General features: G+C 44.5%; 2 protein-coding genes across 8 annotated transcripts in view; one reads left to right on the top strand and one right to left on the bottom strand.

The window, feature by feature from the left end:
* ITSN1 (intersectin 1) overlaps positions 1-218 on the bottom strand; it is a 106,754-nt gene extending 106,536 nt beyond the window's left edge. Inside the window, exon 1 of the mRNA XM_054002248.1 lies at positions 129-218. The gene's annotated coding sequence lies outside the window, so the exon portion shown is untranslated. The remainder of the gene's footprint in view (positions 1-128) is intronic.
* CRYZL1 (crystallin zeta like 1) lies at positions 45-17,115 on the top strand. 7 transcript variants are annotated; one of them, XM_054002328.1, is made up of 16 exons: positions 45-104; positions 928-1,018; positions 1,674-1,745; positions 2,602-2,679; positions 3,162-3,234; positions 3,636-3,680; positions 4,751-4,819; positions 7,598-7,731; positions 8,463-8,574; positions 10,952-11,029; positions 11,385-11,405; positions 12,304-12,402; positions 13,445-13,566; positions 13,790-13,895; positions 15,285-15,330; positions 15,718-17,115. In XM_054002328.1, exons 3-16 carry the CDS (start codon positions 1,680-1,682, stop codon positions 15,815-15,817), a joined length of 1,149 nt encoding a protein of 382 aa, XP_053858303.1. In that variant the 5' UTR covers positions 45-104; positions 928-1,018; positions 1,674-1,679; the 3' UTR covers positions 15,818-17,115. The 7 variants fall into 7 exon arrangements, with proteins under 7 accessions (XP_053858303.1, XP_053858295.1, XP_053858276.1 ...); XM_054002320.1 differs by lacking the exon at positions 45-104 and adding an exon at positions 229-309; XM_054002301.1 differs by lacking the exon at positions 45-104 and adding an exon at positions 372-470.
* Positions 17,116-17,176: the final 61 nt, after the last annotated feature.

The following is a 17,176-nucleotide window of genomic DNA, read 5'->3' on the forward strand; positions in this document are numbered from 1 at the left end:
ACGAGCGGGACGCTGCACCAATCAGAGGCCGGAATAGCGGCAGGACCCCGCCTCCCCGACCAATCACGGCTGTGGCAGGCTGAGGGGCCAGCGCTCGGGGAGCGGTGAGGGGCCTGTACTGTGCATACGCAGTTACTCATGAGGCAATCGCAGGAGGCGTCTCCTCCCTCTCCCCGGCCATGTCCCAGAGGTCGCGCCGGGCGTAGCCTCCCTCCTCGCCTCACGGAATGAGTGACATCCGCGCGGGCCAATCGCGCCTCGGCTTTCACGATGAACGGCGGCCACTCTGACCAATCGCGAGCGCTCACGGTGCTACCGGGGGCTATGATTGGTTGCATGGCGGGGGGGCGGCGCCTGAGGCCGAGGCGGAAGTGAGGGGGTGTCATGGCAACCGCGGGCGCGTCGCGGCGCTCGGGAGTCCCGCGGAGCCGGAGCCGCTGAGGGGATCCCGGGGCTGCTGGAGCCTCTCGGTGCGGGCCGGGCTCGCTCGGAGCCGCTGAGGGGATCCCGGGGCTGCTGGAGCCTCTCGGTGCGGGCCGGGCTCGCTCGGAGCCGCTGAGGGGATCCCGGGGCTGCTGGAGCCTCTCGGTGCGGGCCGGGCTCGCTCGGAGCCGCTGAGGGGATCCCGGGGGTGGCGGGGCGGGCACGGGCCCGAGGTGCGGGGGGTCTCGGGTGGTCCCTCAGGGGTTAGAGCTGCAGTAATGGTGCCATGATTTCCTCCTGCCTCTCTACCCCCCTGCTTTCCTTTTTCCTTGTTAACTCAATTTGACTGTGTTTTTGTTTTGTTTTGTTTTGGTATTTTTTGGTTTTTTTTTTTTTTTTTTTTTTTTTTTTTTTTTTTTTTGTGTGTGTGTGTGTGTTTTTGTTTGTTTGTTTGTTTGTTTTTAATTTTTTGTTGTTTTTTTTTTTTTTTTTTCCTTTCTAAAGGTTCCTCTTCGTTGAGGACGACACGGGAAGGGGGAGGCCGAGCCGGGAGAGGAGCCGGAAACCCCAGTGGTGATTTTTGCTGAAATCACGTGTAAGTTTCGCTCTATTCCTGCCCAGGAGTTCCCTGTGCAGTGCCCAGTGTGTGAATTGTGTTGCTGGGTGGCAAAGAGCCCCTGAACTGCCCGGGGCACGTCCGTGAATCCTGAGTCCCCAGGAGAGCTGGGGAGGGACTGGGGACAAGGCCTGGAGGGACAGGAGCCAGGGAATGGCTCCCAGTGCCAGAGGGCAGGGCTGGATGGGAGATTGGGAATTGGGAATTGTTCCCTGGCAGGGTGGGCAGGGGCTGGGATGGAATTGCCAGAGCAGCTGGGGCTGCCCCTGGATCCCTGGCAGTGCCCAAGGCCAGGTTGGACACTGGGGCTGGAGCAGCCTGGCACAGTGGGAGCTGTCCCTGCCATGGCAGGGGTGGGAATGGGTGAATTTTAAGGTCCCTCCAGACCCAAACCAGTCTGGGATTCTGTGATCCTCACTCCTGTGGATTTTCTCTGTTATGGGCAACTAAACCTGTTGATCTGGTTTAGAGCTTCTGTATCACAGAGACTCAAATTGCCTGCAAACAACAGCTGTGATTATTCCAGAGTGGGTTAATTTAATTTAATTTAATTTAATTTAATTTAGCAGGGCTTTAGTGCCTTGTTTGCCCACAGCCACTGCAGATGTCACAGTTTGGTTGCTGTGTTTTTCAGGTCACTATGAAGGCCCTGTATGGTCAGCAGAATTCTCCTGGAGAGGAAATGACATTTGTGTTCCAGGAAAGAGTGAGTTCCCTCCACAACAGCTCTGTCCCTCAGGCAGGGGGACAGGAGAGTTTGGCTGAGTGCCACGGGGGAACTGAGGCACAGGAATCTTGTGCAGGCTTGGGAAAGGACTGGTAAGATCCTGGCACACACAGGCAGGGGAAGGAAGGCAGGGGAGGTGCATTTTGTCATCAGGCACCCCTTGCCAAGGCCTCTGCTCTGCAGTTTTGGTGTCCAGACTTTACAATCAAGCTTTGTAGGCATGAAAAATGAGCCCTGGATCCACATTCCCTGGCTGAATTCTCTAGTCCCTGAAAAAGTGGAACTGGAGCTTGAGGAATCTCTCAGGCTTGGGGTAAGAGCACCAGTTCTTACTGGGGTTGTTTCTTTGACATCATTTGGACTTCATTGTGGACTTGAATGTTGCCCTCAGTGGGTTTGCCAGGATTTGTGCCTCAGGTAAAGTGAAAAAAAGCCTCAACAGAAAAATAATGTCCAGTGGCTGATGAGGTTTAGTAAGGTCTAGTGGTCAGTTTGCAATAATATAGAGACATAATAATAATGATAAGTAGGGTCTAGTGACCAGTTTGCAATAATAATAATACAATAATATAAAAATATAATAATATAATAGTACAATAATATAATAATATAATGCTAATGATGCTAATGGTGATAATTATAATAATAATTCTACTACTACTAATAAAAATAATATACATGTACTCAAAATGGTGCTGTAAACCCCTTTTCATTGAGAAAACCTGCCTGCTCTCCCCACAAAACAGTCTAAGAAGTGGAGAAGTGCTTTCAGGAGCTGGAGAAGCTCCTGGGGGCACATCCAGTGTCTAACACAGCAACTGTAAATCTGTCCTAGGAGAACCTTCCTGCCAGCAGAGACCACGATGTGAAGGTGCAGGTCAGGGCCTGTGCTCTGAGCTGGCTGGACACAAAGGTATTTGCTTGGGGTTGTGTAGAGCTGGGGGTGTCTGTGCCCCCCCTGGCCCTTGGCTGGTGACTGGCACAAGCTGAGCTGTGGCTTTGCTGCTGGCAGTGGGCACAGGATTGGGCTGGGCTTCTTGCACAGCTCTGATTAAAAAAACATCTGGAATGTCATTCCTAATTCATGGAGACAGATCAGTTGTCAGCTGTGAGATCTCTTGCAGTAAATCCCTTTTATCTTCATCTGACTCTAAGTCACAGGTTGGCTTGGCTGGTAGTACCTCCCTGCTTTTATTTTTTAATATGTTTCTAAATTTAAATACAGAATTCAGTGCCATGGTTTAATACTGCCTGAGGAATGCGTGCACTTTCTTCCCCTGGCTAACATTTTGGTAATGGCCCAAGCTTCCTGTGATGATCTAACACTGTAAGATGGTAATGCATTTATAAATATAGAGCTTTAGCAAGGATGCTCTCAGCACTGTTTTCATTTAGCTCCTGTCAGAAATCAAAGTGAAGAAGGAACTTGTGCCTGTTGGGCGAGAAATTTCGGGAGTTGTGCTGGAAGGTGAGTGAGTGTCACTGCCCAGGGAGGGGAGGGAGCAGGGATTCCCCCCAGGACAAAGAGCTTTTCACAGGACAAAGGGCACTTCAGGAGCTCTTTGCTTCCTTGGTTGCTGTCCCAGTGCTGGTGTCACCCCCTGAGCTGGAGTGTCCAGCCTGGCTCTCAGACTCCACCTGTGTGTTCCTGCATGGAGCTCCTTGTGGCTGAGGTGCCAGAGTTTGGGAATCCAGCATTTGGGCTTGGCATGTGTGAGCATCAAGAGAATTATGGTTTTTTTCACAAGAAATGTGTATCTTCAGTTTTGTGAGCTAATGATAACCAGGGCTTCCAAATGCACATCCCATTCCTGCTATAAATATTTCTCTTCTTCCCTTCTTTCCTCCTTTTCACCTCTCCATGGTGAGTTGGAAGCAAGGTGACCTTTTTCCAGCCAGATGATGAAGTGGTGGGTAAGTTAATGCTTGTTTGCCTCAACTGACACCAGCAGTCATCTTTTTATAATGAATGGCTGAGGTTAGAATAATTGGTAAAGCTAAATTGACCATATATTTTCAAAATTAAACTGCTGTCACAGGAATAAACTTATAAATGGGAATTGTGTTCTAAGAATGTTCCCTTAGGATTTGAAATATGATGTTGTATTAACCACCAAATTGTGAATTATGCCTTAGGAGAGAGGAGTTATTTCTTAGAGCCTTTCTGTCCCACATGTTTATATTTTGTGTGCTGAATGAAATTATTAGAGGATGACTGAAGTTCTGAAAGTAGGACAGAGTGGAGAGTGATGTGGGGAAAGTGTGTGTTTGGGAATTGTGGTCCTTGCATCATTCCCTCAGTGCACAAGAGCTGCTCTAGGCAGCTCCTAGAGACTGGTTATTCCCTGGAGAAACCCTGGAGACAGCTCCAGGTGTGCACAAGCACATTTTTAATGGGAACTGTGAAAGACTGGACACAGCAGCCAGATTTGCAAGGCAAAACCCTTTGGTCTAAATGGAGTGTGAGATTTGTGGGGGAGAGGGAAGAAAAGAATGGTTTTCCTTGAGATAGAGGGGATGTTAATTCAGGAGATGGAGCAGGTTCCAGAACCTCCTGTTCAGGAGAGTTCTGTGGCCAGTGAAGGTAAAAAGTTCAGTTATAACCAGGATGGAGGGCTTTTTTTCTGCCTACCCTGCTTTTGCTTGCTCTGCCTTCCTTGGGTAGTTTGTTTTTCCTGCACTTCCTTTTTCCTTTTCCTGCTTTTTAACACTTCCACATTCCTGTGTGTTCATCCTCTGCTTCTGCAGCACTCTGTGGTGTCCCCATTCTTTCTCCCTCAATCCCAAAATGCTGTAGAAGCATCTCTGGAACTGCCTCATGCTCCAAGACACCCCAGGCTGGGACCTGGCCAAGGTCTCTTACCTGTCCTAAACCTGCCAAGAGTGGACTGAACCCAAACAGGACCAGGGAATTCCTTGGGAGAATGCTTTGTTGGAATGATTGCTATGTGAAATTCAAGTCTGTGCTCCTTTTTTTTTCTCAGGAATTCTGCCCCTGGATTCTGAGGAGTCTGGTGTCTGTGAAGTTATCCTGGTTCACGAGCATTATTTGGGTGTGTAGATTATACAGTTTGCTAGCAATAATTTTTACTGTATCTGTGGCCTTTTTTTTAGCTTTTCTAAAAGGGAGCCCATTACCTTGGAGCTCTGGGCACACTCCTTCCATTCCAACATTCCAAAATTCCAGCTGCTCCACCAAGTCACAGAAGTTTGAACACTCAGTGCTCTCAAGGGCTTTTTCTTTGCTGTCACCATTTCACAGTTCATGATGGCCTAAACCACAAAAGCTGACCCTGTTTTTTTCCTTTTCCTTTTATTTCTCTTCTAACTTCCCATTCTGTTGCTTCATTGTTGTTATACTTTTTCCTAACCTGTCAAAAAATTTAATGAGGAGAAATTTGCTTTTTTCTTCCCTTTAACTCAGTCCAGGAATATCACCTGGGACCAGACTAACAGATGGGGTGAAACAAGGAGACTGGAATTTTCAGGGATGAGGGTCAGGGAAAGCCTAGTATTGAAACATTGTTTTCAATTATTGTGAGCTTCCAGTTTTCCCTTTCTGGGCATAGATTACTTTAATGAGTAGGATACTAAATGTGGGAGTCCCTGTTCTTCTTCCAACAGTTTGTTACCTTAAACAAGCTATTCTTTTTCTCAGAATTTGCTCTTCACAAAGAAACTGTGGCTGCCCCATCCCTGGAAGTGTCCAGGGCCAGGTTGGACAGGGCTTGGAGCAGCCTGGGACAGTGGAAGGTGTCCCTGCCATGGCAGGGCTGGCACTGGGTGGGCTCTGAAATCCTTCCAACCCAAACCACCCTGGGATTCTAAAAATCTACATTTGGGTTGTGTTATTTCTGTGACTGCCCACGAACTCCAGCTGAGTAGTTATGAGATGGCTCCCTTAAACTTGGTTATATTGAAATTGAATCCCTAATTTAATTGTGTAAAATATGGCAAAATATCCTCTCCATGGCTTCTCAATACGAGAGAGAAACAGGAGTCAGTGGTGTTTGCAGGTGGAGCCTTCCTGACTCACTGTGGCAGGTTGTGCTGAATAGCCCCCAGGGATCTGCTGGGCTTTTTAACCATCTATTTGTGTGTTTGCTGGTGTGTTTGTTGGTGTGTTTGCTGGTGTGTTTGTTGGTGTGTTTGCTGGTGTGTTTGTTGGTGTGTTTGCTGGTGTGTTTGCTGGTGTGTTTGTTGGTGTGTTTGCTGGTGTGTTTGCTGGTGTGTTTGTTGGTGTGTTTGCTGGTGTGTTTGCTGGTGTGTTGGTTGGTGTGTTGGTTGGTGTGTTTGCTGGTGTGTTTGCTGGTGTGTTTGTTGGTGTGTTTGCTGGTGTGTTTGCTGGTGTGTTGGTTGGTGTGTTTGCTGGTGTGTTTGCTGGTGTGTTTGTTGGTGTGTTTGCTGGTGTGTTTGCTGGTGTGTTTGCTGGTGTGTTTGTTGGTGTGTTGGTGTGTTTGCTGGTGTGTTTGTTGGTGTGTTGGTTGGTGTGTTGGTTGGTGTGTTTGCTGGTGTGTTTGCTGGTGTGTTGGTTGGTGTGTTTGCTGGTGTGTTTGTTGGTGTGTTGGTTGGTGTGTTGGTTGGTGTGTTTGCTGGTGTGTTGGTTGGTGTGTTTGTTGGTGTGTTTGCTGGTGTGTTTGCTGGTGTGTTTGCTGGTGTGTTTGCTGGTGTGTTTGTTGGTGTGTTGGTGTGTTTGCTGGTGTGTTTGCTGGTGTGTTTGCTGGTGTGTTTGTTGGTGTGTTTGTTGGTGTGTTGGTGTGTTTGCTGGTGTGTTTGCTGGTGTGTTTGCTGGTGTGTTTGTTGGTGTGTTGGTTGGTGTGTTTGCTGGTGTGTTTGTTGGTGTGTTTGCTGGTGTGTTTGTTGGTGTGTTGGTTGGTGTGTTTGCTGGTGTGTTTGTTGGTGTGTTGGTTGGTGTGTTTGCTGGTGTGTTGGTTGGTGTGTTTGCTGGTGTGTTGGTGTGTTGGTGTGTTTGCTGATGTGTTTGTTGGTGTGTTTGCTGGTGTGTTTGCTGGTGTGTTGGTTGGTGTGTTTGCTGGTGTGTTGGTTGGTGTGTTGGTTGGTGTGTTGGTTGGTGTGTTGGTTGGTGTGTTGGTTGGTGTGTTGGTTGGTGTGTTTGCTGGTGTGTTTGTTGGTGTGTTTGTTGGTGTGTTGGTGTGTTTGCTGGTGTGTTTGCTGGTGTGTTTGTTGGTGTGTTTGCTGGTGTGTTTGCTGGTGTGTTGGTTGGTGTGTTGGTTGGTGTGTTGGTGTGTTTGTTGGTGTGTTTGTTGGTGTGTTTGCTGGTGTGTTTGCTGGTGTGTTGGTTGGTGTGTTTGTTGGTGTGTTGGTGTGTTTGTTGGTGTGTTTGTTGGTGTGTTGGTTGGTGTGTTGGTTGGTGTGTTGGTGTGTTTGCTGGTGTGTTTGCTGGTGTGTTGGTTGGTGTGTTTGCTGGTGTGTTTGCTGGTGTGTTTGCTGGTGTGTTGGTGTGTTGGTTGGTGTGTTGGTTGGTGTGTTTGCTGGTGTGTTTGCTGGTGTGTTGGTTGGTGTGTTTGCTGGTGTGTTTGCTGGTGTGTTTGCTGGTGTGTTGGTTGGTGTGTTTGCTGGTGTGTTTGCTGGTGTGTTTGTTGGTGTGTTGGTTGGTGTGTTTGCTGGTGTGTTGGTTGGTGTGTTTGCTGGTGTGTTTGCTGGTGTGTTTGCTGGTGTGTTTGCTGGTGTGTTTGCTGGTGTGTTTGCTGGTGTGTTGGTTGGTGTGTTTGCTGGTGTGTTTGCTGGTGTGTTGGTGTGTTTGCTGGTGTGTTGGTTGGTGTGTTGGTTGGTGTGTTTGCTGGTGTGTTGGTTGGTGCCTGTCCCCTCAGTTCACAAGCCAGAGAAGGTCTGTTGGGCAGAGGCTGCCGGGACGGTCCGGGACGGGCTCCGCGCTTACACGGCCCTGCACTACCTGGCCCAGGTGTCCCCTGGCACCAGTGTCCTCGTCCTGGATGGAGCAAGTGTGAGTAGCAGCTGGGCAGTGGTCACAGATCCCCCCTGCACAAATGTCCCTTAGCACACAGCCCCTGCTTTCTGGGAGTGCTGGCAGTGCCCTTCGTTTCATGGGTTTGCAGGCAGGGCTTTCCCATGTGACATCCTGACCTGGAATATTGTCCTGCCTGGAGTGTGGGGGTGCACAGAGGCTGTTCTGCTGTCCTACAGTGACACAGTTTTGCCCTGAGTCCTCAGGGGTAACTGCAGGAAAATGCCTTATTTTTCAGTCCTCTCCCACCTCTGCTTTTTACCTTTTCTTGGATATAAATAATTTGATTTGCATCTTGCAGTTCTTAGTGCTAATGAAGATGTGGGGCTCCCTCAGCCAAGGTTCTGTAATATAAACATGGCTGGGGCTTTTTCCTTGGAGCTTTTTTCCCTTCAAGCTCTGAGTTCCAACTGCAGTGAAGGTGACTATGGTAATTAAAGTAGAATCTGAGCTATTTTGTTGAAGACAAGAACCACTTACTGACTAAAAATTCATTCACTGAAGAGTTGTTTTGACCTCACTTAGGACAGAAGCAGATCTGTGAATATTCAATTCTTGGTTCAGCTGTGGCTTTCTTGCAGGAGTAAGTTCATTTCTGGGTACTCTCCTGACTGGCCTTTACAATATAATTGTTCTTAAACAAGATCAAATTGTTGGTGTAAAGAAATGAATGAATTAATTAATCAAGGACCCTGCTTTTCCCTTCTCAGCCATTTGGTACCATTGCAATTCAGCTGGCCCAACACAGAGGGGCCAAAGTCATCTCCACTGCCCACAGCCTGGAGGACAAGCAGTACCTGGAGAGGCTCAGACCTGCTGGGGGTGAGTTTTATCCTTCAGTGCTGAAGTTTGGCCTAAAGAATGTCTCAAAATATTTCTTTTTCTGTCAGGTCTAGAGACTTACTTCTGTAAAAATTAAAAACAAATTGATGAATAGTCTAATTAAATAGTTTTCAGGTTTGTTCTATGCTCCACAGGTATTTAATTTCTGGATTAGGTGTACTTAATGGCATTTTTATTCTCCATTTCAGTTGTAATGACTGGCAGTACTTCCCAGTAGTGCTGAGTGCTGGCTTTTGGCCTAAGTGCTCAGGAAATCTTTCCATGTGATGAAGTGGTTGCTGTGGAAGGAAGGATTGCTGACTCACCACTACCCCAGTGTGTGCCAGAGCTCACACACCTGACACCCAGCACTCAGCAGCCTCAGATTTCTCCTACAAGGGTTCAGACAAGTGTCAGGTACTGCCACAGCTGGAGCTGCACAGGCTCTGCATTCTCCTGCTTTCTAAAGGTGCCTGGCCTCACACACAGCACTTGCATTCTTCCCTGACTTCTCTTTGATACTTCAAGTTTGGGGTTTTTTCCATGAGAAAATAACATGAGAAGATACTCTGTGTAGGAGCTACTGGCATCTTTTCTGACCAACATTTCCATGGTGTTTTGTGGAGGAAAGTGGAATATTCCTTTATTCTGACAGTTTTAAAATAAAGGGTGGCTTGTCAGTCTGACTGGATTGCAGCAAAAGGTTAAAACTGGTGCCTGCTACTTCCTCCTGCAAATACCAAGTGCTGCAGTGTGACTGCCAGGTTTATTTTTCAGAGTATGATTTTTGTTGGCATTCACTGAAACTACAGAACAGCAGCTGTAAAATGCCTTTGGGGAGAGCCTTGTGCAGTTACAGCTGCACCCACCACAGCACCCCAGGGCTGCCACTGCAGCACCTGCCAGACTGATTTCTCTGGAGCTTGATAGCAGCACTTTTTTTTTTTTAAATTTGACCCCAAAAAAACCCTTATTTTTTCCTGATTTCAGCAGCCTTTTTTACTGTCTCTATGTTTATATATTTTACTGCACTAGCAGTCGTGACAGACACCAGAACTGGAAGATTTTTGGGAATGCTGTTGCTATGCAGAGCCTTGTTGCTCCAGCTGTTACAGGGCCAAAGAGGAAATACAGAAGACCTAAAACTTCCTTTTGTGACATTTTATGGGTGTATTTTGCTAATTATATGAAAAAATTGTGAGCTAGGAAAGGATTTAGCACATTTATTCTCACAGTCCTGAGTTACTTTTTACAGCATTTTTAAGTTCTTAAAATGTTAATGTCAAATAGATCCTAAGTAAGCCAAGCTCTAAGTGGCTTCTTGTGTGTGTGGGTGGAGAATTTTCAATTTTGTGCTTGTTCAGTGGGTTTTTGGTTAGTTTTTGGCAGTTTTCAGTGAGCAGCAGTTTGTGTTATCATTGTTGAACATACCAAGCTGCTTCCTGGAATGGCTGAGGGGGAAAAATGATAACTGCAACTTTATTTCAAAGAAAGAAATAGAACCTGGGTACAGCATTAAAGAGAGAAACAGTTTGAGCCCAAAAGCAAAAAAGCTTTTAAAAGTGTTGAGACTTTCTGATTTGTTTGTTAATTAATGTGATTCCAGTGCCTGAAGTAGAAGTTCCTGGTGATATTTCAGGATTTGTATTTATACCAACAGGATGGGGCTTTTTTTTTTTTTTTTGTCTTAAGTAATCTCTGGACTAAAAGTTATAATAGAATGAAGGAGGGGATTTTAATGAATTTTGACATTTTAATGCCTGTGTTTCAGGCTGGAGACAGAATATTCCATAAACAATGGGATGAGTTTCTGTTAGAGAACCCAAGGAAAAGTATCTACACATACACAGATATTCCCTCTGCTCCCAAGGGTGCCTCCTGCTTTTCTTTTAGTTTGCTTTGTGAGGTTTTATTCTGTGCTACCAACACTGAGCTCTCAGGGGATGCCTCTGCTTAGAACCTCCCCAGAGCAAACTCTGGGAACAGGCTGTGGAATCCTGGTGTTTCTGTGCCTCCCAGCAGTGCAGGAGGAGAGAAACTGAAGTTTTGCCAGTCAGAAGAACGTTACTTTGGAAGTTGTGCAAGTCACAGCAGAAGAAAATGAACTCATTTACCAGTATTTTGTGAGAAATACATAAATGACAAAGGATTATGGAAAGTTATATTACAGTTTGTTGCTTGGCCTTTTCCACAGGGGTGAGAATTTTTTTTCCAGCATTTTTTAGGAAGGAAGTTGACCGGGATTTTGATAATACTGTTTGAAGTATTGTACTGAGTTAAGGAACAAAATGGGATATTTTTGCTATACAGAAATCAGAAAATAGTCAAACTGGTAGAACTCTGGCCTTTTTTTTTTTTTTTTTTTTTTGATTGCCAGGATTTGGGTCTGTGAAACCAGAATTATTTTCAAAAAGTGAAATTATTTGCAGAAATAATACCATGTCAAATTGGCCTGGTAAGGAAAACATTTTAACTTCTTGACTGAAGGAAACTAAGAAGAAAAGGATATTATGGGGGCTTATTTGCATATAGGGAATGTGACTATCATTAATAATTAATTATTATCGCATCTTTAGTAAATTTTGACTGTGTGTTCTCTCCAATTAAATCTTTACTTCAGTGAAAAAAAAAAAGAGGAAATTACTTGGGATTTGAATGAATCCTATGATTAGATTGGGGATTTGAAGGGACAAAAAGAACCAAGCCCAAGGCATTTATTGATGATTTGTTAATATCCTTAATGACCAGCTCCTTGCATTTTTGCTTCCCTCCCTCCTTCCTTCCCTCCCTGTGCTGGGATCACATTCCAGGAGTCCGGCAGCCTTTGGTGGGTAAGTGCAGATCAGAGCTCAGGCCTCCACATTTGTTTGATGTTCTTTCAGTTCTCATGTTGCTGTGAAGTCTTTGGCCTGTCTAATTTATAAATGTTTGTTCTACCAAGTAATGATGAAACAAACCCTGTGGCTGCTCCTTCTCTGTGTTATTGTTATAATAATAAAAATGGCTTTTACCTGAAAGAGGGCAGGGCTGGATGGGAGATTGGGAATTGGGAATTGTTCCCTGGCAGGGTGGGCAGGGGCTGGGATGGAATTGCCAGAGCAGCTGGGGCTGCCCCTGGATCCCTGGCAGTGCCCAAGGCCAGGTTGGACACTGGGGCTGGAGCAGCCTGGCACAGTGGGAGGTGTCCCTGCCATGGCAGGGGTGGGAATGGGATCTTTAAGGTCCCTTCCAGCCCAAACCATTCCAGGATTGTCTCATTCCTGATTCTGTGGTTCATCTTTGTAACCAACCATAAACAGGGCATCATAGATGCCAGGACAAGAAAATGTGTTGGTGGCTTTCAGATCAGCAATATTTCAAGAGCAGATGTAAATTCCTTCTTCTAAACATTTAATTAATGTTAAGAGAGCCAGGGCTTGGACAGAATAGCAAAGAATGAACTTAGAGAAGGATTTCTAACCTTGGAGTGCCACATTTTATCCTTTTGGGCCAACAAACTCATGCATTAACTCCTGCATTCATAATTTTTAGTGTTGATTTTGCCCTGTGTTGAAAATGAAAATAAAAAAAAGTGCCAGTTTTTTTTGGGTGTAGCTGCAAACCCGTTTGTGGTACCTGCAGAGAGCAGAAACTGCGCGTGCTGCTCGGGAGCCGAGCTCTCAGTTTTGAGCACCTAAACTGCATTCCCGTGGATCTGAAGTGCTTTTTGCTGCTGTCCTGCTCTGGCAGCCCGAGTGATCGACGTGTCCCACGGGAAGATTGACGTGGCCGAGAGCTGCCTGGAGGAGACGGGCGGGCTGGGCGTGGACATCGTCCTGGATGCCGGAGGTACTCGGGAGCAGTTGTGCCTCCCTGGCCATCGCATCTCATTGTCCCGCAGAGCTCCTCTGTCACCCCCTGCTGCAAACCTCCCAGCCAGCTGCTAAACGGGGCTGGAATCTTCCTCTCTTTGAAACGGGAAATTCAAAAATGCCTCTGCACAGCAGAGCTTGTGCCATCGTTGGTTATGCTGCCTTGTTTGAATACAGAAATTAACCCTAATTAACAGCACTGTCAACCGCTATTGGAAACCAACTCTAATAGGTGAAAACTCGTGTGAAAACTTCCATACTCTGCTGTAATAATATGTAATAACATTTTATTTACATAACTCTGAATTGTAACCTCAGTTACTATTTAGAGTTATGTAAATAAAATATGATTACATATTATTATACTAGATATTATATATATTACTATTGTTATCTATTGTGTATATATTATAACACACTGCTGATATATATTTATATCTAATACTATCTAAATATCTAATACTATCTAGATATATAATTTATAAATTTAAATTATATATGATATTATATATAATATCATATATATAATATACTATATTTTATAGTTGTTATATATGGTGTTCTATACATTATGCATTATGTTATATATACTATATATTATATATATTTATATCTTATATATACTATATTATGTATAATGGACTGTATCATGTATAAGATATACTTTTATGTTATATACTATATTATATATATTATGTTATATACTATATTATACTATTATATACTGTATAATATAGGCTATATTACAGTCTATATTGTTACTGTATAGTATTTTTAATATGAATATAAACAAAATATTGCTCTGAATAGTAACTTCAGAGCTATTATAAAACATTATTCTGAGTAAAGTATATAAAATACTCAGGGTATAAGTAAAATAATAAATTCAGAGTTTTTCAGTGATTTTTAGCTGAAACAACCGAGAGCCTTAGAGTTCCAGTGAAAACTGTGGAAATAAATACATATTGAATTTTCCACATTTTCTCCTGAGCTCAGAGGAATTTATTCTCCCTCCCCAGTGAGGTTATACAGTGCTGAAGATGAACCAGCTTCCAAATCCCAGCTGCTGCCTCACAAGCACGACATCATCACTCTGCTTGGGGTTGGGGGACGCTGGATAACGACAGAAAGGAACCTGCAGGTAAAGATGCCTGTGGCAGGGAGTAGATTGTCCCACAGAAAATAGAGATACAGACACATAAAAGTGTTGTTTCAACCTGTCAGTGTTACGAGTTTCCTCTCTTTTAAGACAGAGCAAGGGGTGTTTTTTGTTTGGTTTAACTATCTCTATAAAATAACCATTTAACCTTTATTTTTGTGTGGGAAAATGTAACTGAATAACATTTTTCTCCAATGTGCTTCAGCTGGATCCTCCAGACAGCCATTCCTTGTTCCTGAAGGGAGCCACAGTGTCCTTCCTGAACGATGAGATCTGGAACTTGTCCAGTGTGCAGCAGGGGAAGTATCTCAATATCCTTTGGTGGTGCTGTGGAATTCTCACTGCTCAAAGGAGTGAAAGTACAGCTGGGAAATCCCACTGAGAGGTTCTCCTCTGCTCAGTGCTGCAGCCCTGCTGAAAGGTGGAGATAACATGTAAGAGACACTCAGGTTTTAAGGTATTCTCTGCATTCCTTTTAAATACATCGTGGAATCCCAGAGAGGTTTGGTGGGAAGGACCTTAAAGCTCATCCCACCCCACCCCAGCCATGGCAGGGACACCTCCCACTGTCCCAGGCTGCTGCAAGCCCCAGTGTCCAACCTGGCCTTGAAAATGTCTCTACAAGCTTCAGGAAAAGCAGTGCTGCAAAACACCCATTCTGGGAGAAAAAAAATGCAGTATTTTGATTCATTATTGAACCAATTAATTGAAGATTTGATTCTATACGTTTTTATTTTAGGAACTTGACATTTTGGATTTTGTTTTGGTTGTTGTGCTTTTGGGCATTAGATGCATCACCTGTAAATAAATAACCTGTAAAGTTAATGCACTCATGTTCACTGCAAAAGTGGAAGTGTTTTGGCTTCCTAACTTTTCCTTTATTTGCAATGTACAGAAATATTATGTACAGAAAATGTACTGATTTGTTTTGTACCTGAAATTTATGGAGGGACAATGTGGGTTGGGAGCAGGAAAAGGAATATCTCTTACATTTGGGCTGATGCAGCTGCACTGAGCTCCCTGGGCAGGGCATTTTCAGCCCTGGAAGGTTTGGGTGCTTTTGGCTTTAGGAACTTGTGAAATTCTGGAGCATGTGGCATTACTATCATCTGAAGAAATCACAAATTGATCACTTTTTAAAAGAACTTGAGCTTCAAGTATCAGCCTGATTGCCCTTAAAATGAAGGATGAACCTTGTTGTTTGAGTTTCAAACAAAGACTGAATACAGCCCCATGTATTGGGCAGTCTTGGCTGGTGGTCATTAACTCACAGACCCCTCACGTGGCAATGTGCTCCTCTGCATTGTTCCCAGCTTCATTTTGGCTTTTTATCAGGTGCCTGTATGAACAGTCACAACAGCTACCTGGTCCCAAAATCTGTTCTCTTCATTCTGCACAAAAAATGCCAGTGATTAATATTCTAATAGTGCAGGCTGCACTTGTATTTCATATTGAAATACTGAATATTTTCATATGGAATTGAAATATCCCATATTTCATTTCTGCATCCTGTCTCAGGAAAGGAGGTTTCTGATATACAAACAAGTGCAAAAATCTGATCTAAAGCCTGAAATTGAGGTTAATTTTCATTTTGCCTTGATCTTGCTGAGTTTGTATCAGTACAGGGCTGTAATCAGAAAATGTGATTGTAAAGAGATTTCTCTCCAGCTCTAATGTTCCTTAACAGTCCTCTTGGATACCCATCCTGGAAGATATCATGGAGAAATTGTCAAATAGCATTTTCAGGTGAGAGATGCGGAGATTTTTGTGGGTTTTTAAATTCAGCATTAGAAGTAGAAAACCCTTGCCAGCACTAACACTCCTGAGCAGAGCTTCAGGAGATAGGAAGACTCCCACAATAAGGTGGGAATGGAAGATCCCTTCCCTTAAAGCAGGATAACAACTGCTGTTGAGCAGAACCCTCCCCACCGCCCTGCAAGAAGGATCTCTTTTCATTCACTTGTGGCTCCAGTTTGCTTTGGGGCTTTTCCCTTCTTCTGTGCACTGGAGCAAAGCCATAAAACTGTTACTTTGTTTGAGGAGGGAGGTTGACACAGTGAAAGTAAAGCGTGTCCTGTGATATTTCTGGTGGTCTGAGTGTGCTCACCAGCACTTTTTACTGTTTCATTTCAGGCCTCAGCTGGATGAACCCATCCCACTGTATGAAGCCAAAGTTTCTATGGAAATAGTTCAGAAGAATCAAGCAAGAAAGAGACAAGTCATCCAGTTCTGACACACAGCTCCTGGTTTCTCAGCCTGGGGAAGATAAAGAAATGTATTTGTGGAGTAAATGAGCGTACACTTGCAGGCAGCAAACAGAATTTAAACATTCTTTGTACCTCAGCTCAAATGGTCTCTGAAGCTTCCATGACTTCAGGGTTTTTAAATTCCCTTGAGCAGAATGTTCCCATCAGCAGCTTCTAAAGAAGCAGCCTTGACATAAAAATCTTGTGTGCCTGCCACACTTAAAAATGTCAGAAATATCTACAGGCAAACTCAGTCGCTGTTGGTTTCCAGCCCTAAGAAATTAAAGAGGGAAAAAAAAGATGTTTTTATTAGTCTTTTTGTCTCCAACCCCTACCAGTAGTTACCTTTATAGTTACCTTTTGCTTTTCACTGCACTGAGACCAAATGCTACACTTAAAGATCTTAGTCCACATTTAAAATTGTTACTCAATTGAAGGACAGGCTAAACTATCGAGGTTGGCAAGGGTGCCAGATGGGAAGGACATGGTACTGACAGCAGGAGTTTCCCCAACTCTTTCTCTTCACTTCAGCACTAAGGCAACAAACCTGGTAAATCCAGAGTCCCCAGACTGGTGGAATTGTGTGAGTCAGATGTTTGAGGCACTTTGTGTAGCTTGTAACCTTTGGTATCTCCCTGTGCAGTGCATGTTAACCTCAGCACAGCCCAGATCTGTCTCTCCAGCATTATCCATGACTGTGGCCTGTCTGAAAGTCAGCAGTGGGGAAGGAACTGCATTTTGCTTTCCTTGAAGCATGTGCCTCCCTACATGCTGTGATTGGAGAGTAAAAATGCTTTTTCTCTTTCAGCCGTGTTGCTCATTTTCGCTGTGGATCACTCAAACCATGGACATGGCCACTTCACAGCTGTGTCAGTGGGAAAATCTGAGAGAAAACAGAATATCCAGAACCACACTTATCTGTCTCCTCTCACTCACTGCACTTGCAGGAGGTTCTGGATAAATGACGCAGGGCAAGCGTAGGAAATCAGGAGGAACTCTGATTTTACTGCTCGTGTGCTGCCATGCAGCCTCGGAAAGGAGAGGTGCTTTGTGCACGGCTGAAGCGTGTGAGTCCTCCGGGAGTTCCACACCCGTTCTGAAGCCTTGGACCCAGCTGTTGGTTTTTTCCTGATGCTGCTCAGTTTTGCTTCAATGTTCCCAAAAGAAAGCAGATGAAGTAAGACACTAACAAGTTTAGAAAAACAAGCACAAGCAGTGACAAAACTGCAGCGAAAGATCTTTTAGTAGTATCGTTTTTCTTTTATTAAATCTTTTGTAAGTAAAATTGTTGCTCCTAATTACTTCTTTATGACTTTTGAACCACGTGTATTTCTAATTATACCTTT

Source organism: Vidua macroura, chromosome 2, assembly GCF_024509145.1.
Source record: "Vidua macroura isolate BioBank_ID:100142 chromosome 2, ASM2450914v1, whole genome shotgun sequence".
Classification (NCBI taxonomy): Eukaryota; Metazoa; Chordata; class Aves; order Passeriformes; family Viduidae; genus Vidua; species Vidua macroura.